At 42.1% G+C, this 17,190-nt stretch overlaps 1 protein-coding gene across 4 annotated transcripts in view; it reads right to left on the bottom strand.

The window, feature by feature from the left end:
* LOC106585278 (huntingtin-interacting protein 1-related protein) overlaps positions 1 to 16,929 on the bottom strand; it is a 36,188-nt gene extending 19,259 nt beyond the window's left edge. The window contains exons 1-4 of one of the 4 annotated variants that reach the window (XM_014171332.2): positions 16,811 to 16,929; positions 2,213 to 2,276; positions 919 to 1,061; positions 496 to 552 (exon numbers count right to left, since the gene is read on the bottom strand). In XM_014171332.2, the coding sequence (XP_014026807.1) occupies positions 496 to 552; positions 919 to 1,061; positions 2,213 to 2,276; positions 16,811 to 16,849 (303 nt within the window). In that variant the 5' untranslated portion in view covers positions 16,850 to 16,929. Of the gene's footprint in view, positions 1 to 495; positions 553 to 918; positions 1,062 to 2,212; positions 2,277 to 5,967; positions 6,040 to 14,289; positions 14,676 to 16,810 lie in introns of those variants that run through there. The other 3 variants (XM_014171331.2, XM_014171329.2, XM_045706855.1) reach the window with 3 other exon arrangements.
* Between the last annotated feature and the right edge of the window lie 261 nt (positions 16,930 to 17,190).

Consider the following 17,190-nt stretch of genomic DNA (forward strand, 5'->3'; position numbering starts at 1 on the left):
AATTACTGCCTCAAATAGCCATGAAATCCCTAGTTTGAAAGCAACTGTTTTCTTGAAGCTGTGCTACGCCATTTTCCCTACATTTCCCCCCACATGGGCCAGCACCTCACCATTTGAGTGACAGCTAGCAAGAATCACACACAGCCGAGCAAGAGATAGCGATGACATAGTACGCCATTTTCGGGGACCACTTTTGGCTCGTGAGCGCTACTTTCAGAACTACTGGCTAAAAAGTATACAAAAGTACCAGATGATCTCTAACTGCAGCAAACAGAGATCAACTCTGGCTGCACAAGAAGCACAATTACTGTATGAGGGGAAAAATAAGATGATTGAAAAGAGGTTTTCAAAACATCTGCATTTTTACCTAAATTAAAAAATTAAAGCAAGGGATGTTTCCCCATTTTAAGTAATTTGACATACAATTTCTTCGCCCAAAATGTCATCAACTATTCAAGCACCCCTTGACAAAAACACAGCACAATCCCCACTCACCCATAGTTGCCCCATCTCAACTATGTTACCGTGATGTCTCATGCAGTCCTGAAGGCTCTGGAGGGCAAAAGGGGGAGTGATGATGTCAATTCAATAATAGTACTGTAACTTAATTTTCAATTGAGCAATTATACAATTTCAGCATTAAGCCAATATTACTGGACTAATTAAGGCCATGGAGGTCAGCATAAAAAAAACAGAATACTTAATTAATACACCGTCTGTATGAGTTTGAGTGCTCTGCTCAAAGCAATACGGCATTGTTTTATAATGTAGGCTACCAATTAGGCAGGACTTTTAGGCAGGAATTTTTACACCGGCATATGTAGGTTCCTTTTCTCTCTACATGTTTTCATATGCATTTGATTATGTGGAAATAAAAACCCAAATACAGAGTGTATAGAGCGGAGAGCAGGTTTTTACATTATGGTGGCCATCCCGCAGCACTTTGTGAAGCACGTGGCAGAACTTCCAGCTGAGGATGGAGTTGCTGGACAAGGGGATGCCCAAGGCGTACGACCAGAAGGTAAAGGCCCCCTTCTCCCTGTAGGTCCCCAGAATTATCCCTGTAGGGCCCATCAAGGAAGAGCCAACCAGCAAAATACAAAGCCAAAATAATACCTTCACTTGGTCCCTCACATATTCTTTTACTTTCTCTCCCTCATGTGCGATGGAGACAGTAATAAAATCACACAATTTCAGCCCCTCTAACTACATTACCTATAACATAACACAGTTTAAGAGATTAATGTATACTGAACACTAAATCATCCCAGGAGCATAAAATACATTGTAAGTTGAGTTAGCAAGTAATTATTCCACTGTACCGTGTGCACATGACCAATAAACTGATTCAATTTGATAATAAGCATTGTTGCCATAGAATACATTAAGCAGTAAAATATCCTGGGTGAATGCTAGGGTGAAGATAACTTATACCATAGCATTGATGAATACTCATTTTGGATTGGCTTGAAGGGCATTCTAGAGCGTGCATTACTTCCCTATAACGCATGGTATATCAGCACGGTAGAATTCAATGGATATATACTCGGGACTCTATGCGTTCTCTGGAAAACAATTCAACTCCTTAGGAGGTTAGTTCCACTCCGCTAGCGCGCCGTGGAACACACCTTCAACATTGTTTATTCTTTTCCATAGAACGCATAGCCCCTCAATTATTCCTTACGTAGTAATTCCATGCAGAAGCGTTAGACAATAAACAAATTCACTGAACCAGCGCCAGAGCGAAAATGACAGAGTGAATGGTAGCAGTACAGAAAGTTTGCAATTGTAGTGAATTTCAGATAACTGTCATTCTATTCATTTTAACTTTTTTCAAATGATCTACAGCTACTTTATTTTCCGGCTGCTGGTTACATTTTCAATGCTAATCATGCAGAATCAGCAACAGCGCTGGTCCAATGAATGCGTTTATTTTCAAATGAGCCACATGGAATTATTTTGGTCTTAACCTTCATTATTTTTATCCTTGGATTAATATATAGCCTACATGATGGCAAATGTCAGCTCTAAAAACCAGTTACCTTTACAGAACACATGATTACATTGTACAGTATATCAAACAGGGTAACTCCCCAGTGGTTAAAAACAGCCCAGTTATTCGACACAGTGGGTTATCAGGCATACAAAGTTTGGAGCACATAATAGCAAAAAAGGTTTACTGTTCCCAGTTTGGGGTTATATTGAAGGATACGGCGTGCATGTTTCTCTTTCACAGGCGCCTCGTTGGAGCTGATGGCTTTGCTGATGCTGTGGAGCTGGAAGAGAGAGGAGAGAAAGGACCGGTTGAGGCCATCAGTTACTATGGCTACTGAACTACCACTCAGTGACAAAGCATATTTTAAAAAGGGATACTTCAAGATTTTGGCAATGAGGCCATTTATGTACTTCCCCAGAGTCAGGTGAACTCGTGGATACCATTTATATGCTTCTGTGTCCAGTATGAAGGAAGGAAGTTAGAGGTAGTTTCGCAAGTCCACTCCTAACTAGCTTTAGCGCAATGACTGGAAGTTTATAGCTATCTGCTAGCATGCTAGTAGATAGTGCAATGACTGGAAGTCCATGGGTAACGCTTATTACAGAGGATTTTGTAATAAAAGTTAATAACCTCTCAATCATCTGGTTCTTTTAGGCTACCGTAAGTAATGGGGACTGAAAAAGCCACTAGTATATCTGTTCTATATACTTGGGTGTGTCCACCCAAAAAATGTGACCAACTTTTTATTTTGTTTTGTAATTTTATTTTCCATCCTGGCCCCTCAGGCATCTTGGCCAACAGGTAGAACTAGTCTGAGTGAATGGAGAGAGGAAGTGAGAGAAGCAGATAGTCAGGGCTAGGTCTCAACACTTTCCTTAAAGCGGTCGGTGCCGTTTAAGCTGAGGGAGGAGTTTGTTTTTAATGAGCATGGCCTTATTTCTATTACAGCACATTGGATGACTGTCATTCAAATTCCAGTCACCCAGTTTAATATCAATAGGTTTAGGCTACTACATGATACTAACATTTTTCATATACCCATCATGAAGTTGCTACAACCTAGCCTATGAATTCAACATAGGCGCACACAGGTTGAGAGAAAGATGAGGTGAGAGACAGTGACACATTCAATAAAACCTTGCACACTCTTGCCTGTATCTAGCTGACCTAGGGTGTAATCATTAGTCCAACAGTTGCAAACAGTTTTTATTGGACAAATTTAGGTATGTTTATCCCAGTTTCCTTCTGTTTAAGAAATGTTTTTCAACAGAATTGGCAGAATGAATACACCCCTGATCACACGCAAACAGTTCACTTTCATAGCCACATACAAAACACCTTGTTGTATTCCTTCTCGCATCTACGTGCTCTCCTCCCATCTCCCTTTTCACGAGCAGGCCCAGTGACAATAAATTAGTAAAACCAAAAGCTTACCTTGACTTGGAAGAGTTCCAGTGTTGGATAGTCATAGCCAGCTAGCTAACATAGCATCCTCTGTTCGAGTAGGCAAAAGGAGCTAGCTAAGTAAGTGAACCAAAAATTAAGAAAAATCCCTCTCCCCCTCTCAAACTGTTGTCTTTTGTTGTCAACTACTGTTTTCAACTACTCAGTACATTTTATGCACCACAATGCTAGTTAGCTGTGGCTCATGCTTTCAGTACTAGATTCATTCTCTGATCCTTTGATTGGGTGGACAACATGTCAGTTCAGGCTGCATGAGCTCTGATAGGTTGGAGGATGTCCTCCAGAAGTTGTCATAATTACTGTGTAAGTCTATGGAAGGGGGTGAAAACCATGAGCCTCCTAGGTTTTGTATTGAAGTCAAGCTAGCGGTCCTCTGGCTACACCATGGTGCTACCCTACAGAGTGCTGTTGAGGCTACTGTAGACCTTCATTGCAAAACTGTTTTAAATCAATTATTTGGTGACAAATATATTTTGTATAGTTATCTAGAAAGGACAACTTAATTTTTAAGAAGTCCTCCCCTTCCTCCTCTGAGGAGCCTCCACTGGCGTGTTTGTACAGTACATGGGGTTGCCCAGTCATTGATAAAGGCTTAGTTAGTAACACCAGAAGATAAGGGGAATACTCTGAATCCCAAACATGACAAGCATATTGTGACCTCTGATACAAATACCAGTGTCTTTTCAGCCAGTCTCCCTTAGTCTAGCTTGTCTCAACATAAGATCTGTAATGCATTTTCAACAGTTATGAACATGCAGAGAACAAGCTATTTTCTGACTGACCCATATGGACCCACTGAAGACAAGCTCTACCGATTTCAATTAATACATGAGGGAAATATGGGTAAAACATTCTGTAGCACATGTCCAAATTCTGACTCCAGACTTGAGTGAAGGGAGGAGCAACAGCACCAAACAATGGACTAACAAAGCATTCCTCACACAAGAACACAGACGCATTGGCCAATAGAAACTCATTCTGAGGTCACCAGCGACTCTCCCTGTGGCCCTGAATGAATACACATCAGGTGAAAAGGAGAAGACGTTCAGAGCTCTGGATCCCCTGTTCACTCACAGCCTGCTGTTCTATTTCATTTCAATTCATTACATAACCAACTGACTAATCCAGCTTGGAGTGACATGCATGAGCTGTTATGGTTCATTTATGCGGATTCTCTGGTGGTGTCATGGCCCTCAACAACCCACCAGTCCAAAACCACCACAGAAAAGAGACAATGGTCAGTTACACCGAGCAGCGGAAAATGTAAGTCTACTCACACACACACACACACACACACACTCAGCCCCACTGAGTCACTCAAATCGCAAAAGAATCCCACAAACAGGCTCACAGACTGACACATTTTTCCTTTACCCACTTTCTGTATACACAGTTCATTCCCTCACTCTAGAATGCACACATCTTATCATACACATAGGGGAGGAACACAATCTCCGCACCCGAAATTCAAGGCAGGCCTGGCGAAATTTGCCAGCAATCCCAGAAATGCATAAAGATCTAATTTAATTAGTGAAAGGCCACAGCCCACAACCCACCAACCTCCAAAACATACAGTCACTAAACAAAGCACAGAGGGGCTACTGTGCGCCTAAGGCAACTGCTCACGAGTGAGGGGAGAGTTGGAAGGAGAGAGAGAGGGGTCTTGGTTAATGTGTACCCCTGCTTGTGAGGCTACTGCTAGTGCTAGCCCCCTGGCTTATAGGGGTCCAGAGAAAGTGGTGGTCTGGAGGGGTGCATGACAATGAGGGGTTTGTGGGAGGAGGAAGGCCCGTCAGCTGGGGTAGAAGATTGGGTTGATGGGGGCCACGCTCTGGCACAGTGCCTGGCACAGAGGCCTTGACAGATGGCCATGGAGCAGCACGGCAGCAGGGAGGCTCCCTAATACATTCAGACTGACTGTCACTCGGAGGGAGGGAGGGAGGGGGAAGTAGAGGGGGAGGGAGAGAGAGTGAAAAAGATAGGGAGTGTGAGGGAGAAAGGACACGAGAGGGAAGGGGGAGGAAGGGAGATCCTTGTTACACTAACCTTATCAGAAACTGCATACAGTGCATAATGAGCAATGCAATATACAGAACTCCTTGAAATCTAGAATTGGGGGTTGGCAATGTCACAAACCAACAAAAGACCTACCCCATTCCCCACTGGCACACTCCCTCATTCATACAACGAAACAAACATCATTAAAACATTCAACAGCAATGCCATAAGGTCAGAAAAGTTTACATTAATCTGGCTGGGAACAGGAGAAGCTGGTCAACTGTGATCTAAGTAGACCAGAGACAGTCTGACACCATAACATTGAACCTGGTCCCAAACATGTCTAAATACCACAATAGAGGGAGAAGTAGTGAGAGGGAATGAGGGAGGGATGACCCCAGCCTAATCCCTGAGGCCAGTCGGAAGATTCACTACCAGATAAACTCGCCACACACACACACACACACACTCCACTTCATCCCTCCCATCCCCGATCACTCCCTTCTTACCTTTTCATCTTCTCCCTTCTTGCCTTTAAGCAGCAGTGTGTCTATGTGCTTAGACATCCCTGCCAGGACGACTATAGCTAGTGGAGACAGCAGCAACACCTCTAGTCTACTCCACACTGGGCAGTCAGGTGCCCTGCATTGACTCTAGGTATTGCATTTCTTATCAGCTTAATTCAACAGACTGCTGCTGCGGCTCTGGCTGTCAAGGTCAGACACAGACCCAAGCACTGCACGGCTGCCACTATTAATGCTGTTAATAAACTAGTGTAAACACACTGCTAATGAGGCCAAACAGACTGTCTGGTTATGTGAGCATTAACTAGTCTAGCACTAATTCACTGGGAGTGTTGAGAAGAGTGGAGCAGCGGTCTAATGCACTGCATCTCAGTGCTAGAGGCGTCACTACAGACACCCTGGTTCGAATCCAGGCTGTATTACAACCGGCCGTGATTTGGAATCCCATAGGGCGGTGCACAATTGGCCCAGCGTCATTGTAAATAAGAATTTGTTCTTAACTGACTTTCCTAGTTAAACAAAAGGCTAAATAAAAAATATATTTTAATTTCAACATAGTTTCAATTATCATTATCCCAACATGAAATACAAGCTGTTTTCATAGAACAGCCTTTCATGGCCATTATGTAAATTTCCCTGTTGTGTTACATTTCTCCTTCACTCCTGCCTTCTTGTATTTTGTCTCCCAGACAGCACAACAATTGCTGGCTCAGTCTCTTACAGCAATGATACAGACAGAAACCTGAGCCCCAACTAGACTAGCCTTTGATGAAACAATTCTGTCCTCACCCCTGCTGCTTCTCCTAAGCACGACATCCTACACATATATACAGTGCATTCAGAAAGTATTCAGACCCCTTGACTTTTTCCACATCTTATTATGTTACAACCTTATTTTTAAATATATTAAATTGCGCCCCCCCTTATCTACACACAATACCCCATAATGACAAAGCAAAAACAGGTTTTTAGAAATGTCTGCAAATGTATTAAAAATAAAATCTGAAATATTACATTTACATAAGTATTCAAACCCTTTACTCAGTACTTTGTTGAAGCACCTTTGGCAGCGTTTACAGCCTCAAGACTTCTTGGGTATGACACTACAAGCTTGGCACATCTGTATTTGGGGAGTTTCTCCCATTCATCTCTGCAGATCCTCTCAAGCTCGTCAGGTTGGATGGGGAGTGTTGCCGCACAACTATTTTCAGGTCTTGCCAGAGATGTTCGATCTGGGCCACAAGGACATTCAGATACTTGTCCCAAAGCCACTCCTGCGTTGTCTTGGCTGTGTGCTTAGTGTTGTTGGAAGGTGTACTTTCTCCCCAGTGAGGTCCTGAGCAGGTTTTCAACAAGGATCACTGTACTTTCTCCATTCATCTTTCCCTTGATCCTGACTAGTCTCCCAGTCCTTGCTGCTGAAAAACATCCCCACAGCATGTTGCTACCACTATGCTTTACCGTAGGGATGGTGACATTCCTCCAGACGTGACGCTTGGCATTCAGGCCAGAGTTCAATCTTGGTTTCATTAGACCGGAGAATCTTGCTTCTCATGGTCCGAGTCCTTTAGGTGCCTTTTGGCAAACTCCAAGCGAGCGATCATGTGTCTTTTACTGAGTGGCTTCCGTCTGGCCACTCTACCATAAAGGCCTGATTGGTGGAGAGCTGCAGAGATGGGAGAACCGTCCAGAAGGACAACCATCTCCACAGAGGAACTCTGGAGCTCTGTCACATCTCTGACCAAGGCCCTTCTCCCCCGATTGCTTAGTTTGGTGGGGCGGCCAGCTCTAAGAAGACTCATGGTGGTTCCAAACTTCTCCATTTAAGAATGGAGGCCACTGTGTTCTTGGGGACCTTCAAAGCTGCAGACATTTTTTGGTAACCTTCCCCAGATCTGTGCCTCGACACAATCCTGTCTCAGAGCTCTGACATGCACTGTAAATTAGGGGATGTTATATAGACAGGTGTGCCTTTCAAAATCATGTCCAATCATTTGAATGTACCACATGTGGATTCCAATCAAGTTGTAGAAACATCAAGGACAATCAATGGAAACAGGATGCACCGGAGCTCAATTGAGTCTCATTGCAAAGGGTCTGAATACTTAAAGTACCAGTCAAAAGTTGACACCTACTCATTCAAGGTTCTTTATTTTTACTATTTTCTACATTGTAGAACAATATAATAGTGAAGACATCAAAACCCATATGGAATCATGTAGTAACTAAAAGTGTTAAACAAATATATTTTATATTTTTCAAAGCAGCCACCCTTTGCCTTGATGACAGCTTTGCACACTCTTGGCATTCTCTCAACCAGCTTCACCTGGAATGCTTTTCCAACAGTCTTCAAGGAGTTCCTACATATGCTGAGCACTTGTTGGCTGCTTTTCCTTCACTCTTTGGTCCAACTCATTCCAAATCATCTCAATTGGGTTGAGGTTGGGTGATTGTGGAGACCAGGTCATCTGATGCAGCACTCCATCACTCTCCTTCTTGGTCAAATAGCCCTTACACAGTGTTGGGTCATTGTCCTGGTGAAAAACAAATGATAGTCCCACTAAGCACAAACCAGATGGGATGGCGTATCGCTGCAGAATGCTGTGGTAGCCATGCTGGTTAAGTGTGCCTTGAATTCTAAATAAATCCCGACAGTGTCACCAGCAAAGCACCCCCACACCTCCATGCTTCACGGTGGGAACCACACACGTGGCGATCATACTTTCACCTACTCTGCGTCTCACAAAGACACGGCAGTTGCAACCAAAAAGCTCAAATTTGGACTCAGCAGACCAAAAGGACAGGTTTCCACCGGTCTAATGTCCATTGATTGTGTTGGCCCAACCAAGTCTCTTCTTATTGGTGTCCTTTTGTAGTGGTTTCTTTGCAGCAATTTGACCACGAAGGCCTGATTCACACAGTATCCTCAACAGTTGATGTTGAGATGTGTTTGTTATTTTCATTGGGATAGGGGGCAGCATTGGGAAGTTTGGATGAAAAGCGTGCCGAGAGTAAATTGCCTGTTACTCAGGCCCAGAAGCTAGGATATGCATATAATTGGTAGATTTGGATAGAACACTCTAAAGCTTCCAAAACTGTTAAAATAATGTCTGAGTATAACAGAACTCATATGGCAGGAAAAACCTGAGAGAAATCCAACCAGGAAGTGGGAAATCTGAGGTTTGTAGTTTTTTTAAGTGATTGCTTATCCAATATCCTGTGTCTGTGGGGTCAGATTGCACTTCCTAAGGCTTCCAGTAGATGTCAACAGTCTTTAGAAGTTGTTTCAGGCTTGTATTGTGAAAGGGGATCGAATAAGAGCTGTTTCAACAAGTGGTCAAGCTGAAAGACATTAGTTTAGTCTTGCGCATGAGCGCGACGCTCGTTCTCTTTCCTTTCTAATGAAGATTTATGATAACATCCTAAAGCTTGATTATATACATTGTTTGACATGTTTCTACTAACTTGTGCCCGCGCTTTGTGCATTTGGATTACTGGACTAAACGCGCAAACAAAAAGGAGGTATTTGGACATAAAGATTAACTTTATCGAACAAAACGAACATTTATTGTCCAACATTGTGACCTGGGAGTACCATCAGATGAAGATCAAAGGTAAGTGATTCATTTTAATGCTATTTCTGACTTGTGACCCCTCTCCTTGGTTGGAAAATGGCTGTATGGTTTTCTGTGGCTAGGCGCTGACCTAACATAATCGCATGGTGTGCTTTCGCCGTAAAGCCTTTTTGAAATCAGACACTGTGGCTGGATTAAGAAGAAGTTTATCTTTAAAATGGTGTGAAATACTTGTATGTTTGAGGAATTTTAATTATGACATTTCTGTTGTTTGAATTTGGCGCCCTGCAATTTCACTGGCTGTTGGCGAGGTGGGACGCTAGCATCCCGAACGATCCCAGAGAGGTTATTTAACTCTGAAGCATTTATTTGGGCTGCAATCTGAGGTGCTGTTAACTCTAATGAACTTATCCTCTGCAGCAGAGGTAACTCTGGGTCTTCCTTTCCTGTGGCGGTCCTCATGTGAGCCAGTTTCATCACAACGCTTGATGGTTTTTGCGACTGCACTTGAAGCAGGTGACTACCTCATGAAGCTAGTTGAGAGAATGCCAAGAGTGTGCAAAGCTGTCATGAAGGCAAAGGGTGGCAACTTTGAAGAATCTCAAATAAATATAGATTTGTTTAACACATGATTCCATATGTGTTATTTCATAGTTTTGATGTCTTCACTATTATTCTACAATGTAGAAAATAGTAAAAATAAAGGAAAACCCTGGAATGAGTAGGTGTCCAAACTTTTGACTGGTACTGTATGTAAATAAGGTATGTTTATTTTTAATACATTTGCCAAAATTTCTAAACCTGTTTTTCGCTTTGTCATTATGGGGTATTATGTGAAAATTGATGAGGGGAAAAAATACATTTTAGAATAAGGCTGTAACGTAACAAATGTGGAAAAAGTCAAAGGGTCTGAATACTTTCCGAATGCACTGTAGGTGACGCAACAAGGACTTGCCATTGCTTCAAACCATCCTACAATGGTTGGATATAAAGGGGAGTGTTCTGTGCTGGAGAGACACACTTCCTCTTCTGGACAACAAGCCTGTGAGATTCTGATAGAACCCAAACATCCCAAGCGACCTGTCTTGCCCCCACCCACTCAAGGGAGGCCATCTTAAAATGGTACTACAGTCATTCCAGTCTCCTCCTCCACCTCTCAAAAATGTTCACATTAGCCCTGTGTCAGCACCATGACGATGCTACTGGATGTTTGTGCTTTCACTCCCCTAAATGTCTAACTCTATGCTGTGCCACCCAAACTGGATGATGTCAGCTGTAAATAATAATAATAATAATAAATAATAATAATAATAATAATAACCCTTACCAAACCACCTCCACCATAGCTCCCCTGGCTTCTTCATTTTCCTGTAGATGCTTGGTCTCCATGGACAACCCAGGAAATTGTACACTGGCAACAAGGATGCAATGTTTTTTTTGTAATTTCGTTACCAATTTGGAACGCCAATGTGAATTGTCCGCATGCAAATTGTGATATTCCAAACGACGAGCTATTGTGGTGAAATATAGCGATGCATAATGTCAGAAGCTGTCTGCCTCTCCATCTAGCTAACTATGACTGGATCTATATTGCGTTTAGACTTGAAATTTAAAGAACACTTATTTTGGTTGAAACATAATTAAAGTTTTTCCTTGTCTTTCATTGCAGGTGTTGAAAACCAGTACTTTCTGGTGGATGTCATTTTCATGGACAGATGTAACTACTCAACGTTTTCCCAAGCTGTACTAGCCTCCCTCCACAGCAACCATCTGAATGATGCCTGGGCAGTGGTCACAGATAATGCCTCCTACTGCCTGAAGGCATACGAGGAGGTTCTGAAAGGCGTGATGCCCAACAGTGTCCATGTAACCTGTCTCTGCCATGTCATCAATCTGGTTTCTGAGACCTGGCAGCACTACAAATACTTTTCTGAAGTCGCATCACTTGTGACATGGATGAGATCTGTCTTCTTCAAGAAGCCTGACAGAAAGAGAAGACGGGTGAGCGTCCTCATTATGAAGGAGTTTGTGCAGGACAAGGCTCCTCCTGAAGCAGTGAGCTCCAGATGGAATAGCTGGTTAGAGGCAGTGAAGTACCATGCAGAGCATGTTCATCTGTACAGAGAGTTTGTTGGCAGAAAAGTAATCATCCCAGGCAGTCACAAACATCCTCAGCCAGCTGGAAACAGAGGAGATGGTGCAGTCCCTCACTGTTAAGCTAACCATCTCGGAGGGCTCCTCCAAACTGATGACAACTCTGTTGAAGCCTGCACACAAGTGAAACCCATGGCAAGCCCATCAACAGAGCTCAGTGAAGAATGGATTGCCTATCAGCACTGTGTGTCAAGGGAGCCCTCACCTGCTTTGGAGCTTGCTGATTACTAGAGGGGCCTGAGTGCGAGATTCCCAAGAGTTGCAGAAGTGGCAGTGCCCTACATCTACTTCCCAGTCAGCTCTGTCAACTGTGAGAAGAGTTTCAGCAAATACAAGACTCGACTCACAGACAAGCGAGAGGCACTCACCGAGCTCAACACAAAGTGGCTGACAATCATGTACTTCAATGGAGATGTCTGTGATAGATGGAAAACTTACAATGGACAGACATAGGAGCTCATAAGGTAGTTCCATAGGTTTTGCCTATTGTTGCATTATTGCCTAGATTCTTGCATGAATCTTTTTTTAAATGTATTTATAATTAAACACTTATGTGAAGCACTTTATTTGACAAAAAACAATATGCAAAGTTTCGTTTTTTTACATAAGTATAACTCTAGGTTTTGCCTATTGCTTGCTGCATTGTTGCCTAGATTCTTGCATTACTTTTTTTCATTTATAATGAAACACTTAGTAGAACTCTGTATTGAAGCACTTGCTTTGATGCTGATAAAAAAACAATAGTGCAATGTTGTGTTGCATCATTACAATTGGAGGGTTATATCTTATTAAATTGTTAACGTTTTATTCATTCACATTATTGGACACGCTTTCTGATGATAAAATTAGCATAAATCGTAAAACACAAAAAATATAAACGGAAAAAACAGAATTTGGAAAAGAAATCTAACGGATTTAATAGGGCCCTGCTGACTAATGGCTAGACCTAAAGCCAGTCACTGTTTGGGTGTAACATGTCAGGATCGCATGTCTATGGCAGCGCTGAACAGAGACGTGCCAAGGGCATGTGACTGCGCCTCTTCTATGATCTGATGTGCTAATCTTTGACAAATTTAAACATCCAGTCAACAATGCTGTCAAAGGGACCACACAATCTCCCTCTCCTTCCATCTAGCAGGCCAAAGGAATGCATTCTCTCTTCCCCATTGATTCAGTTTAGTATCATCACTGCCTAACTTTGTCTGGCTGACCTTGTGTGACTATGGGTTCTAGTGTTGTCATGGACCCAGTATCGCGATAATATGATACCAGATTTTCCTTGGCAAAAAAGAAAACAAAGACTGAACTCTATGGTCCTTTAAAACCTACTTTTGTAAATTATTGTACATTAGCTTGCAAAATAAACAAATGTGACTCTGGGTCACAACATAAATCTGTTTTTTTCCAACATTAGAACGGTTTTCCTCAAATTTTGTCCGCTTCATGTTGTTTCCTTACTTCCTAGTATTCTGATACTGGTAGTGTGACAACACTAATAGGTTCTGTATTTTTGCAGAAAATCAATCCAATAAATTCAAATGAGGTACTGTAACAAAGGCACAAGGAGATGGCAGAGTTCATCTTGCCTCATGCCAGGGTCACACAGACTGTTGCGGTTTTGCATTTGCTGGACGTCCAGTCATTCTAGATGGAGCAGTCCAGCAGGTTACAACATTATTTCAACTTCAGTGATGCATTTGCCATGCGGCAAACCATCCACAGGAAGTTGTTTCTAAAGTTACTTTGTACTACTATTTCAATACACTCTATAAAGGATAGCTCTGGGTATGCTGCCACAGTCTCAATTAACAGGTTTAGGAAAAAGAGCAAGGGGAAAGTCAGGACAAGGTAGCCAAACAAGAATCATTAGCTGAACATGATAGGGAAGTCCTGGATCTCAATACAAGGCCTGAGAGGCAGACACTGTATTGCCAATCAGATCCCTGATTGTAAGTAAATGACACTGATGGCGAAAATTAAAGCAAAAAGCAAATAAAAATTCTAAAATACTTCAACAAAAAGGTCTACTACTGATGATGTCATTAACACGACCTAGAGTGTAATTTCCTAATACATTCTTTGGAAATAGATGATTAGGCTATTCATTTTGGATGATGCTAATGATGATACAGTTAAAATGTCTGGACAGTGAGACGTATATATTTTTGCGATAGCGACATGGCTGATCAATGTAAAGGAATTTGGCCTACATCTCAACCTCAATTATTTATCACAAGCAACCACTAACAGCTGCTTGAATGGCATACAGAACGTTCAATTATGCTGGGAATAATGATTCGCCACGCGGGGTGCCACATGCCTACCAAAATAGCAACTCATGTGATGGACCAGATGCAGATTTTGCATCAAAACGTTCTCGAGCATCATATTACAGTTTATACAGTTCACAAGCGCTGTTTTGGGAAACACGCTACCCTGCCTGTGCGCAACTAAAATTAACATTTGGGGAAATGAAAGATCTCACATGCTATTTCAAACACTGGTTTGTCGAAAAGCCGCGAAACAAACAGCTGAGCAGGGCAAATGCATCCACCATCACAAGGTTATTCATATTTACCTGCTGCTTGTCAAAATGTTCCCTCTCCGCACCTAAACTGGTTTCAGTCATTTTGGTTTTCACCCTTGAAGGCACCCGTCGTATGGAATTCATCCTCAAGTCTTGGAAGCCGGTTAAACTCTTAAAGGATATTCGACTTATGGAGTGTTTGTAACAAATTCCCACTCGAGGAAAATGTTCGGTTATAAAACCTGTTAAAGTATTTATCTCCTTCAAGTTTTTGGTAGAAGCAATCCGCAAACAACCGGTTCCAGTCGTTAGACGTCCGCGAGTGGCATTTGGAGGAGGCAGCGAACTCAATCAGATGAGGAAAATGCGAAATGAATGTAACGTTTCTTTTTACGCGGGTTCGTCGTCTACGGAGGATACCACAGTAGTTCGCACATAGAATCACGGGGGGAGCCCATGCTTCAGGGAGGCGGTTTACGTCACTCATGAAGTAGGCTATTAAAATGGCACGGGTTTATTTTTCTTCACCTCGCACCTGAAATGTTATTATAAGACTACAGAGCTGTTGTGATGATATAGCTGGCGTTTTATCAGCAGCCCCATGGAAGCCCTTCCCCCCCCCCCAAAAAAAAATCTGACTACGCGTTATGAGATAGTAAATCATAATTATGAGATAGTAAGTTATTATTATGAGATAGTAAGTAATTATTATGAGATCGTAGGTCATTATTATGAGATAGTAAGTCATTATTATGAGATACGTTTAGACGATCTGTATCACATGAATCCAATGTGTACTTTGCATCAGGCCCTCCAACTGTCAAGGATAACCTTATGTATATATTATCGTCAATCACACGTGTGTGTGCATGTATGTATTAATGGATTGGAGAGTTTTGTTGATGTGTGTTGGTGCCTGTTGGATGACATCAGATTTAATAAATTCATTAATTCAATTCATTCCATTAACGGGAAAATCTGGGATTTGTACATCCATTTTTGGACTTATTATTAATATATAGCTATTGATTCTTGAATAAATGCCTCATGAGCAATGGTCTTACCCCATCAGAACTCAAAATATAAGCTTGTTTTACTCCGTTATTTGTAAACAATGTCATTGTAAACAAACACTGTATAGTTTCAAAACATGTTTAAAACTATAATTTTGATCTGGGTGGTCAGTAATTGCATCCATACTTGAGAGTCCTTGCATCTATATATTTGAGAGCGGTTACATTTCTCCTGCCCCGTTCCTCAGCTGTTTAACAAAATAAACTGGCTGCGAAGGCGCTTTGTTATTGTTTGAATCCCAGATTGCCTCTTTAAAAGGCTCTTCCTGCAGGACTATTCAAAGATCTTATCAGTCAGAAAGATATCAGTTTGTCTCCGTGGATGGTTTGTCCTCTGACAAATCAATGGTAAGTTTCAGTGTTCCTCAAGGTTCCGTTTTAGGACCACTATTGATTTCACTATATATTCTACCTCTTGGTGATGTCATTCGGAAACACAATGTCAACTTTCACTGCTATGTGGACGACACACAGCTGTACATTTAGATGAAACATGGTGATGCCCCAAAATTGCCTACCATCGAAGCTTGTGTTTCAGACATAAGGAAGTGGATGACGGCAAATGTTTTACTTTTAAACTCGGACAAAACAGAGATGCTAGTTCTAGGTCCTAAGAAACAAAGAGATCTGCTGTTTGATCTGACAATTAATTTTGATGGTTGTACAGTCGTCTCAAATAAAACTGTGAAGGACCTCGGCGTTACTCTGGACCCTGATCTCTCTTTTGACGAACATATCAAGTATATTTTAAGGACATCTTTTTTCCATCTTCGTAACATTGCAAAAATCAGAAACTTTTTGTCAAAAGATTATGCAGAAAAGCTAATCCATGCTTTTGTCACTTAGACTACTGCAATGCTCTACTTTCCGGCTACCTGTGCTAAGCACTAAATAAACTTCACTTAGCTGCTTGTAATATCATTTTATCATATTACTCCAGTGCTATCCTCTGGCTTCCTATGAAGGCTAAGGCTGATTTCAAGGTTTTACTGCTAACCTACAAAGCATTACATTGACTTGCTCCTACCTATCTCTCCAATTTGGTCTGCCGTACATACCTACACATATGCTACGGTCTCAAGACGTAGGCCTCCTTATGGTCCTTAGAATTTCTAAGCAAACAGCTAGAGGCAGGGCTTTCTCCTAGAGCCCAATTTTTATGGAATTGTCTGCCTATCAATGCAAGAGCCGCAGACTCGGTCTTGACCTTTATTTCTTTACTGAAGACTCATCTCTTCAGTAGGTTCTATGATTGAGTGTAGTCTGGCCCAGGGGTGCGAACGTGAGCGGCAAGGCACTGGAGTGACGAACCGCCCTTGCTGTCTCTGCCTGGGCGGCTCCCCTCTCTCCACTGGGATTCTCTGCCTCTGACCCTATAATGGGGGTTGAGTCACTTGCACACTAGTGCTCTCTCATGCCGTCCCTAGGAGGGGTGCGTCACGTGGTGCAAGGCTTTTTTTTTCTCGCAATGCTCGACTTGAGTGGGTTGAGTTACTGACCTGATCTTCCTGTCCGGTCTTGCGCCCTCTCGGGCTCATGCGGTGGAGGAGATCTTCGTGGGCTATACTCAGCCTTGTCTCAGGGTAGTAGGTTGGTGGTCTGTTGACATCCTTCTCTCTCTCTCTCTCTCTCTCTCTCTCTTTCTTCCCAGAGAGAGATCTTATTTGAGTCAGAAAATGATGTTCATTTGACAGGGAAGATATAGAAAACCTTGCAGGGAGCTTATCAAACTATTGGAACTAATACTTAAAAATAACTGATGTTGGCACAAGATTGAAGGAAAGTTGAAGCATAACTAATGAAATTACAGTTAACAAACATGTATGCTTAATCCAGTATAGACTAATGTATAGAATGTATTATACAAGAGTCAAAATTC

The sequence above is a fragment of the Salmo salar genome, chromosome ssa24, assembly GCF_905237065.1.
Source record: "Salmo salar chromosome ssa24, Ssal_v3.1, whole genome shotgun sequence".
In the NCBI taxonomy this organism is placed as follows: Eukaryota; Metazoa; Chordata; class Actinopteri; order Salmoniformes; family Salmonidae; genus Salmo; species Salmo salar.